The sequence below is a fragment of the Poecilia reticulata genome, linkage group LG22, assembly GCF_000633615.1.
Source record: "Poecilia reticulata strain Guanapo linkage group LG22, Guppy_female_1.0+MT, whole genome shotgun sequence".
NCBI classification, from domain to species: domain Eukaryota; kingdom Metazoa; phylum Chordata; class Actinopteri; order Cyprinodontiformes; family Poeciliidae; genus Poecilia; species Poecilia reticulata.
This window is the reverse complement of record NC_024352.1, coordinates 10301908-10314967: the sequence shown is the minus strand read 5'-3', so window position 1 is coordinate 10314967 and position 13060 is coordinate 10301908. Positions and strand designations below refer to the sequence as shown.

Genomic DNA, 13060 nt, shown 5'->3' with positions numbered 1-13060 from the left:
TCTATAATTTCCATTATGCATTTCTGGCAGATTTAATGAAAATGCTATGATTTTTACTACATACATGCTTTATATGTGTTTGAATTCACCTAAAAGGTAAAGTAATAAAAAAAAATAGATAAATAAATAAAAACTACCAGTTCTGGTTTGTCACATTTTAATTTTAAAATCTCTGAAGTACAATAAAGTATCTTGAGACTCAACCAGCTTTCATGGCTTAGGGATCATCCATTACATCTCAATCAAACATCAAAGACACTTGATCTGACAGATAAAGCTCAAGAGGAATCCCAGTGTTATATTTGTCCTATATTCTTTAAAAAAACAACAGGCAGAAGCAGTAAACCATCATCGACAAACTTCACAGTGATAGTGCAACATCATCATAAAGCGTAAAAATTCTAGGTAAAATCAAACAGCATGGTAAAAACGTGCTATAGTGTGTTCATGAAACAATAACGTCAACTCCACATCAGATTGATTCCTCAGCAGTGCAAAATGAAGTTTCTCAGCTCTGTCCAGAAGCTGCTCAGTTTGAGGCCAAAAGTGGTTTTAGTGGTTTTTACTTGCTGAAGGGACACACAGCGTCCATGGCCATGAGGATGCTGGGAAACAAGAAAACAACACAAAATTACCCACGACTGCTCCACATAAGCATTCCTCTCATGGACAAAACCGCTTTTACAAAGCTGAGTCACTTTCACATTAAAAATAACACTTCAGGTTTAACGGTTACGACATTACAAACGCAGAACAGCAACGTGGTTTAAAAACAGGGAAGTGGACGTTACCTCTCAGCAGGGTATCCCCTTTCACACAGGTTCACCAGAGCATACAGATGCCTCAGCGCATACTCAAACTAAAAAAAAAAAAAAAAAAAGGGCATTACACGTCAGAAATGTTCCCACAGTCTCCGTATTACTCCAACACGTAAATAATCAGCCAGATTCAAGGTTGCTACGGGCGACCGAAAGGTCAGGAAGTTCCAGCAGAAGAAAAGAACATTTTCTGATTCCAACGTTACAGCTGAACGAGAAACGGCGTGGGGAATCCATTGACTTAAAAAGAATATGTAAATCAGGGGCGTCCAAATATTTTGTCACATGAGCCAAAACTCTCGCCAAAGGGACTTGCGGGTCAAAAAATTCCCAAAATACTGCTTTTTTTTTTTTTTACCTACTAAACAATAAACTAAGTCACAATACTTTAATTAAAGCAAGCAATCTTTTTGCTGGAAGGGGAAGTGTAACTATTATAGATTCAAAATCTTAAAAGGGTTTTTGCTTCATTAAAAGAAAGTGATTCACTCTGAATATTTTAATGTCTCAACTGGAAATAATAGAACTTCTTTTTGTCAATTCTGAGCATTTAAAACCAGATTTAAGTCTTTTTTTTAACTGAAAAATACACAAAGCCTGAGTATTGAATACGTTGTATTGTAGACAAAATCTTCTATTGTGAGATTTTAATTTGTCTGTAATCATTTTTGACCTGATTAAAAATAAAGAAAATCTCATTCTTGAATTGCAGTTCTTGTGGGCCGCACAAAATCTGTTAAAAAATGGCCCCCAGGCCACACTTTGGACACCCCTGATGTGAATGATTCTTTTTTTGAGGTAGTTAACATTCTGCAAAACTAGAAGTAAAACATACTGTAATGTAGTTTATTTCTTTAAATTGTGCTTTTCTGCAAATATTTAAACTTTCACAGTTTGTCTCTTTACAATCACAAAATGAAACATAAATTACTGAAATTTTATGTGGTGGTTAGACATAAACTGGTGTATAATTGCGTTACAATTGATTGTTTTACTACCTCTGTATTCAGACCCCCTTTAATAAGTCAGTGCAATCACCTGCTTTGAACTTCACCTGTTCAATTCATCATCTGAAACAGTAAAGAACAGAATACTTTGTATTCTATTATTGGATTTATTAATTTTCAGGTTACTTGGTTATAGATTTCCTGACCTATCTAATCATTTTTATATCTCAGGTGTATGCTGCATATTTCACATTCCAAACATACTTAGGTACAAATGTCCGACATTTTGTCACATTCACTAAAAATGAAGATTTGTGTGGAGCTGCTGGAAGTCGATAAACAGAAGATATTACACAGCAGACTCAGAAATGCTCAGAAAATCTATTAAAAAGCAGAACGTTTACATCAATTGTTTTCTTTTTAAAACCTTTAGTTGTATTACTTTAAAGGTCCATCAGCTTACAAACTATCCTGTTATCCTCCTGTCAGAGCGTGCCAGCCACAGTTTTGGATTAATGCCAGCTGTGTGCGACATTTCTGATGAACAGTCTGTCAGTCAAGATGCATTTCCTCTTTCGAAGCAGAACCAAACTCGTGTCACGTGAAAGAATTTTAGTCATACAGTCCAAAATGCTTGCCTCATCAACCACAACGATCTGGATCAGTCTGATCGCTGGTCTGAGTTCAGACAAGAAATCAATAGCAATAGATAATACGCCTCATAAAATATTTAATATTGAGAGTATTCACCGAACTCCGATCCAGAAGTGCACAGCATTCTGGGAGATGTAGGCAGAGGAAATGTTTTAGCCACTCAATATCTCGCAGCCAGCTAAAGCAAATATTGATGGCATGAACTAAGTCACTCACTCTTTGGGTACCTAGCAACTAGGGTGGGCATTTATCGTATCGTTTATCATTTATCATGATGCATTTCTTATCATGATGTTAATTTTGATTTATTTTTGCCACAATAAATTCTAATCAATGATATTAAAAATCAAAATAAATTGTTAGGATTGTTAGTTTTACTACTTTCTTCATTGTCTCTTCAATGAATGCATCAATAAATATCAATAAACTTGAAAATATGAGTAAATGAAGTCACTATGTGCTCTTTATTGACACAAATAAATTGTTTTATCAAGTGGGAATGTTTCCAAGAGCAGTATTTGTGCTTGTGAGGCTATAATTGCTGTGCCACGCAGTCACATCCATAGTTACTAAAATAAAAAGTGATTAACATTACATATCTTTGCTTTTATCGTTGTCTAGTAACACTAATAACACAAAATATCGCGATAAAAATTTAAGTCCATGTTGCCCCTACAATTTACTCAATATCACTATTGAGTAACTTGCACAGCAGCAGTTTTGGGTTTCGCCAATGTGCCTCAAAACGGCTTAAAAATAAAAAACGTTTTTAAAATGTTATTTTATGGCAGCATTCCAGATGTTTAAAACCAAATTGTCGATATCGACTGATTTGAAACGTTTATAAGGTGATGCGTCTCTCAGCCACTCGCCGTCCAGCCCTGTTCAGTGACTGGTAGCGTTGCCTCTTACCTCAGGCTTGTGCCAGTTGAAGCAGCTGCGTTTGTAGTGGTTGACGGCGGCCTTGTAGCAGCCGTGCTGGGAGAGTTCGGATCTGTTGTTCAGAACCTCCTCCGTCTTCAGCATGCTGCCGGTCACCTTCTCCACGATGTGGCGCATGGTCTCAGCCAAAATCTCCTTGACCTGAACGCACGCAAACGAATCATCAGTTTGAAACGTCCAAAGTTTTGGAGCGCCCCCATTAGGGGAGGAGGGGGGATTTCTTCTCTACCTTGAGGTGGGAGCTGATCTCCGCCAGCAGGGCCCTCGCCGCTCTGATGTCATTGGAGAACATGAGCTTCCTCTTCAGGATGGCCAGGGGGACGTCGGGGCTCGGGGTCAGGTCCTTCTCTGTGATTGGTGGGTTGGTCACCTGAGGAGCAGGTGGCCTGTATGTTTTTTTGTTCCCCTGAAACTGGATGACCTTCATGTGGGCCAAAGTCTGCAGACAGACATAAGAAAAGTGAATAATAAAACACCCAGAATAAACTATAGACACTGCTGTGGAGTTTCACGTCTCTCACCTTGTTGCCGAACTGCTGGACGTGGCTGGTGTTGGTTTCGGTCCTCACAATTTTAAACTGCTTCAATAGAGTTTCCTTAGTCAGGTCCTCCTGGGAACCCAATGTCACACCGAAAATAAACATGAATATTTCCTCAAATAACCCACGCTTTAAAAACAACACGTTTTCTCCTACAGTCTTGTGTAAGAGAAAAATTACCGCATCCGTTCTGATTTACAGTAAATGTTAAAGGTGAAGTTTCTGTTTTAAGTTTCTTGTTCCTCCAACAGCAGATCTCTTTTATGTCAGATCTCATTCTTCTTTTCAAAAACAACTTGCTGCAGCTGCTTTTACAAACATTCACCACTTCCTGTTCCTGCTCATCTGACAACAGGTGTTTGGAGCAGAGAACGTATTCTTTTCCTAACCCGTACAGTTGAAGCCACGTATTTACATACACTGCATAAAAATAAATTTTTTATAGAACATTTCTGTTCTCACTGTTTGGCATTAAATCCCATCGAATCTTTCCCATTTTAGGTCAAGCTGGGATTACCAACAATTATTTCTAAAAAGAGAACAAAATCTATGTTTTTGTTGTGTAAATGAATAGCAAAAAGGTCCAGATGATGATTATTACATGGAAGCATAAAGAAACAAATGTAAAGAACTCAGATAAGACTTCAAAAAGAGTGGAAAAAGTAGTTTTTGTGTCTTGGAGGTAATTTATGAAGATGCCGACTGAAGGCAGTCGGAGTCATTCAGTTTATATTCATATTCAGATGGGAAGTTAAGGTTTGGTAATCAACGGGTCCTCCAAACGGAAAATGACTCAAAGGAAACAAGTGACAAAATGCCTCGATAACAACAAAGTCTGAAGGTTTTACCAACTAAAAAATTATGAATAGAACTGAGAAAGTCAGTGTCAGCAACTTTGATATAAGCAGTAAAGTTAATCATATATCATTTAGTCATACAGTTTTAGACAATTCAGACAAACTGCTGCTAAAACTGCTGAATTTAAAGAGAATTAAAAATTTCACAATGACATTTTCATCTGACATAAAGTCAGACTGTGGAGAAAAAAAGGATGTCGTCTTTTTATAGTGTGTGTAAAAATCTGCTTCCAGAATTTTGTATATTTCTTAAAAATGTATATACATTTTTATGAAAATACACAAATTTCTTAACCGTTGTATATTTTAAGAGTTGCAGGAATCTCAGAAAGACAAAAAACTTTTTTAGACATGTTAAAATATCTCAGAGCAGCAGCTGGCTGCAGAAATGACAGTTCACTCAGGTTCCCCACTTCCTAAAACGTTAATCAAGACGTTTCAACACGCTGAACTCAAAACCTACAAACATAAATACATTTAGTTAATTGAAGTAACTGACAGACACACATTTAAAGCCTGACTGGTTCCTTGAACTCTAACATTACGCACCGCGTCAGAGTCCTCCATCCAGTTAACGCTGTACAAGTCGCCCAGGTAGGTTTCCCTTCTCTCGTCATAGTAACAGGCGTATGAAGACTCGTGATCGTTGGCTGCAGTGGTGGCGTACACTAAAAAAAAAAAACACAGGCGACCTCGGTTTACACCGCTACTTCAGCTGCGATTCGACAGACATCTCTGACCAAAATACTTTAATAACTTGTATTTAGCTAACTTTAATGTTTCAAATAACTAAATGAAACCGTCAACTTAAATTGTTGGTTTTTTGCCACCTGCATGTTGTGTTGACAGGTTTTAGCAAACCGATGGCACTTATTGCTAATCTTTTGTCACTTAAATTGTAAAGTAAATAAATGTGTAATGGGTTGTGCTCCTTTAGTTTCCATGAAATGTCAGTCTGAAATATTTTCAAACAGCCAAATCAATCTTTCTTCTGAGTTTGAGGAAAAACGTCTTGTTTTAGCCAGCTGAGTGGCAGTGAGCAGCAACATGTGGGGAAGTGGCAACATGGAATCTCTCGATGCTCTTTAGAACCAGAAAAAAACAATAATTGGTTCTAACTTCCTATTAAAAAGAATTTAAATAATGTGAACAGTGGTTTTAGTGGTTTAAAACTGTAACGCCTAAAACAATCTCAGAGTTTCTTGGCTGGTTCTGACCCGGTTCTAGTCCATATCCTCTGTCCAGGATCATTTCCACAGCCTCTGAAGGAGCAGGGAGTTCTTGCACTATTTACACTGCTACCGTCAGGTAAACAGGAGAACCAGCTCACAGAAACTCAACTTTCCTTCTCAAGCTGTACCAACTTGCTTATTTCATGTTTTCATTATCTTTGTTTTTATTAGTCTAATAAATGTCCACCATAATCTGTTGAATAACCCGGGGAAGTGCATTCTCATTTTGCTGCTACAAACACAAAGAAATGCCAACAAATGAAGTTGATGTTATTCTGGTTACTAAATATGGAAAAAAGTTTCTATTCGAGAAGTAAAGTATATTAAAATCATGATCAGGTGATGATTTCTAGGAAAGAAAGTCTTTGATTCTTGACCTTTGAACTGTAAGCAGGGTCTGTTTATCACGTGATGCTCAAAAATGGCCAAAAGCTTTAATGCTGACATAACTGCGTTCAGACAAACATCTAAAAAGGACCAGAAGGCTAAAAGAGGATCAAAGTCCAGGCTAGACGGGACAAACGATAACAGTAAAGAAGAAACGAACCACATGACTCTGACTCAATCTGTGACTTTGTATCAGTGGCTTCAAGTCAAAGTTCTGCTCACCATCGATGTTATCAGGCAGTTTCGTCATCATCGACCCAGACTCACACGCTTCGATATAAAACACCATCTGTGGAGGAAAAACATGTCAATATTCTGCATCCTTTGACCAGAACGTCTCTGATCTCGTGTCCAGAAGTTCACCTTTTTGTACATCTTCTTCTGATGCATGTACTGGATGGCGCTTTGGAGGTCTTCAACGTGGAGCTGAAAAACAAGAGGAATTTTAACTGGAAGTGGGATGAATAGATGCAGTGTCTGCTATAGACTGACAGACGTTACATCACCAAGGCAGCGGGCGCTGACTAGGGAATCTGCCTGTTTGTCTCCAACGTTACAGAACATGAGAGACAAAGCAAACGACGACAGGGTCAATTTTTTTTTTTTTTGTTTGTTTGTTTTGGACAAACTTCAGACTCAACAGTTTTGCTTGTGACTGTTTTGCATCACTTTGCTGTTCGACCTACAAGACCAACTCTGAATCTCAAAGTTGCAAAGTCAAACTGGTTAACAAGAAGTAGCAGATGTCGGCATAATCAGATAATGTCCAAAACTTCTGCAGGTTCATTCTAGTGAAGTGTCCGTGTGCAGAAACTTTTCAAACTGGTTTATAATCATATAAATGACAGATCTTAATCCAGATTTAAAAACGTAGGTGAAAGCTCAAAAATCTGATCTTTTTCAATCAGAAAATGAACCATATTGAGCATTATCTAGACATGGTGACAACACTCTTCGGTGTGGAAGTAGTTACTGACTGAGAACGACTGAAAAATTTCTTTCTTTTTGTTTTTTGAGTATGAATTTAGAAAAAGCTCAAAGATGTAACAAGTTATGTAAAAGGAAACAATTTTCAACAGCATGTTTGTAGTTTCATCAGCCGGCGAGAAAGAGTGAAACTTTTAGGAGATAACAGGAAGGGTGAATAAAGCACAGCAAATGTTTTTTACGTTTTTCTTTTGTTTGTTTTTCAAACTTTAGGTCTGCATTCTCTGCAATATACACACAAAGATTATGTTTCTGTCATGCTAGCTGTGCTTCACACAAATATAAGTTTGTCAAAAAATGTCAGATGCACAATTCTTTTGTCTTTGTTGTAAAATACGAGTAAAAATGCTTGTTTATATGTGACATCACCTTCCGATAATAATAGTATCGGCTCACAGCAAGAAGACCATTCTGACATTTTCTTGCAATATGATACCCTGATATGAGCAAAAAGTTTTAATCTGCAGTTTAAGTCTTAAGAAAACAGAGACAGGAATCCTCACATCATCGTCGGGGAAAGCCAGAATTCCAGGAGCCCCGTGGTCAGTGAAGTACACAAACACATGATCGTTGGGGCCGCTGCCAAAGAGAAAACAAAAAAGAAAACAATGTTACCAAAAAAAAAAAAAACTGTAAATAAACCAGATTAACCAGATGTGCTGGTGTCAGGTGTTGTCTTTCTAAAACAAAATGAGCTTTTCTTCCTCTTGTTTCCCACTTGCCTCTTCAACACCTTTCCAGAACCACCTTTGACTGCCGAGGCGTCTCCCTTCAGAACCGCCAAGAAGTTTTCTGGGGTCACATCCTGCCAACAACCAAAAAAAAAAAAAAAAAAAAACACAAATAACAAAGTTTACTTTCAAATCATAGCTGTGCCATTTACAGTTTTTCCACTGAAGCTGGTTCTGAACGACTCACATCCCCGACGTAGTCTTTAAGCACTCCCTTGTACACATCGCTGCCGTTGGGCTTGTTGATCAATATTCCAGGGGTGGGGTTTCTGGAAACAACAAAATGGTTTGAGTTCAGAAAAAAGGAAGCGCAGAGAGCTGACAAAGGATTTTGAAGAGCTGACGAGGAAACAGGCGAAGGATAATGATTCATGTGTCAGGTGACAGAGCAGGTGAGAACGCTGCAGCACTTTGCTGTTTTTATATTCAACAATCACATGACGTCGAGCTGCATATCATCGTCTCCATCCCAGAAATCACGTCATTATTTGGATAAAACAAATCTGTCTGCTCTGTACGTACTGTATAAGAGAAGCCGTGTTGGCTGTGTTCGTTATTCATTAACCACTGACCCCGATCTCCATAATAATGTCACATTAGAGCACAATACACATGTAAAGAGTAACTTCACCCACTTTCTGGAGTCAGAGATAAGGAGGATCGCTGTTGACTGCATTTAAAAGTCAATCATAGGCTGCGTTTAATCCACCATGCAGCTCAAATAAATATGTCAACAGAGCCTATTGCTGAAGAAATGACTTTTTGTTGATATTAAAATAAAAAAAAGTGAGTTATCATGTGGTAAAACAATATTTGATGCTTCAATTGCAACAAAACCACTGATAAAAGAGAAATTATTTACAGAATAACTGTGTAACAATTAGAAATCTGATTGAACAGAAACATAAAATTTTCTTTATTTTTTTTCAACAAAATGAGCAAATTTTTAGTTAAAAATCATAGTCCTTGGGTTTTGTTTTTTAATGAAATCTCTATCCTAAAACTGCTGTGTCTGCGCCTCTTTCACCCGACGTCGGGTCAAACCGACTGATAAGGAAGCACCATCAGCGTTTCCTCGTGACTTTAGTCGAGCCTCTTCATGATTAACGACACAAAGCTGGTGTGCCACAGCGACAGGGAAGCTGGATTTTTTTTTTGGTTTGTTTTACTGTGGTTTAAAGATGTGTTACAAGGATGCCCCCATGGTGGAAATATTCCCAACGACTTTCTCTGACTGTGACAAAAAGACTCTATTGTGCTACGGTTATCACTAAATAACACAAACTTAGCCGCTTTATTTTGAAAACTAGCTCACTGGCAGATTTTCCGTGCCTAGTATTTGTATCTTTTGCATCTTTCAGTGATCTTTTATACCAGGGTTGGATTTCAAAAGAAAAAAGATTTACCGAAACACCACTCTAACAATGTGAAGCATCTTAATCTACAAGAGGAAGTACCAGTGTGACAAGCTCGTCTTCTTACTCCTCCTGTATTTGCGGCACACAGCCAACCAAGCTGGCTGGCAGCCTACACTGTTATTTAGCATGTTTGGAAATAATTAATGGAAAGCTGATTTAAAACCACAGTTAGAAATATTTCTTAAGCAGACAACAAAATAAAATCAGCTGGTTATTATTGTGTTAGTCTGTAAAGAGCAGTTGGGGGGGAAAGTTGTTCATTTTAAAACCTTTATATAATTTAGAGAATGTCTATTTACAACAACACTATTGTACAAGTAACAACTGTAAAGATCAATATTTTTTATTATTGTTGCAGATCATTTTATTCATTACAGTTTGAAATATTTGTATTAATAATGTGATATCGAAAGATTAAGTTTGTTTTATATAATTAAATGGTGAAAACCCATCAGATTAAACACAGCATTTTGTACTTATATGTTATTACTCGTAAACGCACTAAGTGCAATACCATTTAAAAAACTTGTTATTATTACTTTTTAGATTAAATATGCAGTAATAAATCATTAACATTAAGTGTATTTAATGAGGTTCTTTATAAACTCACAGGAAAAAACATGACAGACGTTGGGAATTTGTCGTAAAAAAATAAATCACTGCACAGTTAACTGAAGAATGCTGTGTAATTACATGCTCCAATTTTGACTGGAAAGTTAAAAATGTTCCAAGTTTGAAGTTGAAAATATTTACTAAAAAGTCCATATAAGTTGGGATTCTGACTGGGAAATTGTGACATGCATAAAATCCTTACATGTCATAAAAATACAACTTTTTATTTGCACTTGTGATCGTTTGTATGTCTTTAAATGCTTCACACAGACGGCTCTATGCAAAAATGTGGAGAAATGCATTGCAATTGGCACATATCGTTGATAACTGAGCACGTCAAGCAGCAAGTCCCACCTCTCTCCAGACATGGAACTGGAACATGGTGAAATCGTATTCACATTGCAACTTCAAAATTAATCTGAACATGACATAAATAGCTGCTGGAATCTGTTTCTTTCACTGCAGCACTGCTAATTTGTTGCATTGCACATCATAATATTTCTCCTGAGTGAAACTACAGCCATCCCAAGTACCACCAGTGGTACATGCACCACAGCTTGAGAACCACGAATGTAAACAGATAACAATCCCTCCAGTAAGTTCATTTGTAGTCTTATAACTTATTAAGAAATGAATAATAGGCATACAGTTTCTGAACTCTTTAGAAGAAAGGAGAAGTACAGAAACAGTAAGAAAAGCAAACTCACTCCTGGTTTTGTGCCAAGTCATCGTACATCATGACCACAATCTGCTCGTCCGGGATGCCATTCCTGTGGACAATCTGGTAGGCATGGCAGACGTCGGCCTGCGCGCGAGGAAAACACAGACCATGCGGGTCAACAAGCACGTTGATGCGGTGAAACAAACTTCCTGGGAAGCTGGGAAAGCGCAAAGCGACGAGGAAGGAAGCTTATCTGCAGTGCAATGTGTCTGTGTTATCTGGGGCGAGTGCGGGTTTCGGGGGAGAAAAAAAAAACAAAAAAACATGAGTCATTCCCACAGCCCCGCGTTTGTCCCAGTCTTACCTGGTGCCTGTAGTTGTACCAGCCGTTGGAGCCGGCCACGATAACCACCCAGTGCTTCCCAGAGTCCGGCTCCTCCGGAGCGGGATACCCGAGAACCAGCCCGACGCTGAGGCCGAGCAGCGCGAGCAGCACGGACTGACGCATTATTCTGTCGCCTAATTCAGGAGCCCTGTGTGCGTAAGAAACAGAGTAAGACATTCTTTTTAGGGAATTAGAACCAAGTAAATACTACCACCGGGACAGAGTAGCGGCACACATATGGAGGGTTAGGCACAATAAGACTGCTAACCAGCCACCTGATGCCTGTTGTCACATGATACATCCATTCTGGGAAGCTAGCAAAGCCGTGGGAGCAACAAAGTAGSCAACTACTTTTTATTTTTAAAATAAAAAAAAAACAGTCAGATATTTCTGACTCTCCAACGTCACAAAATAATGCAATATTTATGACAGAAATAACACACRTAGCTGTTTTATTACCTTTAATGCCTTGGTTCAGACGGTTCTGATGAGGTGCCTCAGCTAGATGTGCATCCCGAAACGACTGGCAACGCAGGTTTATAAGCGACGTTGGGAATAGCGTATCAGCCAATCAGAGCGCGCGGTGGGCGGGCCTTGACTGTAAAAGATCATGTGATTCAAACAAACTCAGGCATAGACYTGCCAGCATGTTTTTCAATGAAACCAAAAAACTAGGGCAGACAGTACCTTCAAAATCAAATAGGATCATAGTCCTAGTGGTGTGGAATTATGAGAGAAAACACAACTTTAATGATATCAGGTGTTAGAAATAAGATACTACAAATAAATAAAAAAGAATACTTGACTACAAGTTAAGATCAATGTAGTGTCACTTTGCTTTTAAGAACTCAGGTTGCTATTTTTTTTAAAAACTGGGGTAGAGTGTATTCTCCAACAAATACAGCTTCTGTGTCTATCCAACGGTGCACACAAAACACAGCTGGCACACGATTGTAGCATAGGTGAAGCCCAGAAAGACACAAATGAATCATGATCACAAGACTGGTGAGCCACACCTTCAACTGGCTCTTAAAAGCACCAGGGCTTGATCCGTATGTTAAAGTTAGGGGCAGATCAATAAATAGAACACAATTTATTAAAAAGTAGTTTTCTGAAAATTTCAGACCAAATTCMTAAAGGGATATTACAATCCCCACTGGTTGCCAGTTTTGTACATTAAGTTGTGTTTGATATTTCAGGACAGTTTTTAAGGTACTTGTTTATTACAGGTGGCACTAAGGTGTTTAAAACATTGTAAAATGYTTTGAAAGTTTTCAAAATGTAAGATGTTATATTGATCTAGAGCTTTACAGCAATTATGTGYAGATTGTTTTGACCATTTTTAATCACCATATCTGCATCAACTTTTCAGAGTATGCTTTTATAGTTGTGGTCTTAATATGAGTCTTTAAGGACAGGACTTTAACTAGTTTCAGYTCTTCATTATCCAGAAGGACAGCATGTATGGTGTTCGAATTTTTTACTCCTAAATTTAGCATAAGTTTAATTAATTTTCGGTGTGTGCAAAGGACAAGGAGCAAGTTCTTGCTGCTTCTTCAGGGTTATTTTGCTATAATAAAGATGACTGCGTCATCGGCATACAACTGCACATTAACATATAAACATTACATATCAACTGTTCCCTATATGGGCCCTTGGGGGACTCCTATTTATGAGTTTCTTAAGGGCGATTTGACAACATTGACCACTGAGCACTGTTATGGTCTTTGCACTCACTTTACACTTTGCTTTCCAAGTTCTGAGCTAAACATAGTAGGGATTGGTTTTTCCCCTCCAAACATTGGGCATAACCCCAGTTATTACACTTGTAGCATGTAGATTGGAACAAATTATTGTTATTCTTTCATCCAATTTTCATCATTAAGCATA

At 38.0% G+C, this 13060-nt stretch overlaps 1 protein-coding gene across 1 annotated transcript; it reads right to left on the bottom strand.

The window, feature by feature from the left end:
* Positions 1–140: 140 nt before the first annotated feature.
* lgmn (legumain) lies at positions 141–11718 on the bottom strand. Its single transcript, XM_008398954.2, has 14 exons — positions 11630–11718; positions 11150–11318; positions 10832–10929; positions 8282–8363; positions 8086–8168; positions 7867–7942; positions 6740–6802; positions 6599–6665; positions 5307–5425; positions 3883–3972; positions 3591–3800; positions 3332–3502; positions 792–859; positions 141–605 (listed from the first exon to the last, which is right to left on the bottom strand). Exons 2-14 carry the CDS (start codon positions 11291–11293, stop codon positions 563–565), a joined length of 1314 nt encoding a protein of 437 aa, XP_008397176.1. The 5' UTR covers positions 11294–11318; positions 11630–11718; the 3' UTR covers positions 141–562.
* Positions 11719–13060: the final 1342 nt, after the last annotated feature.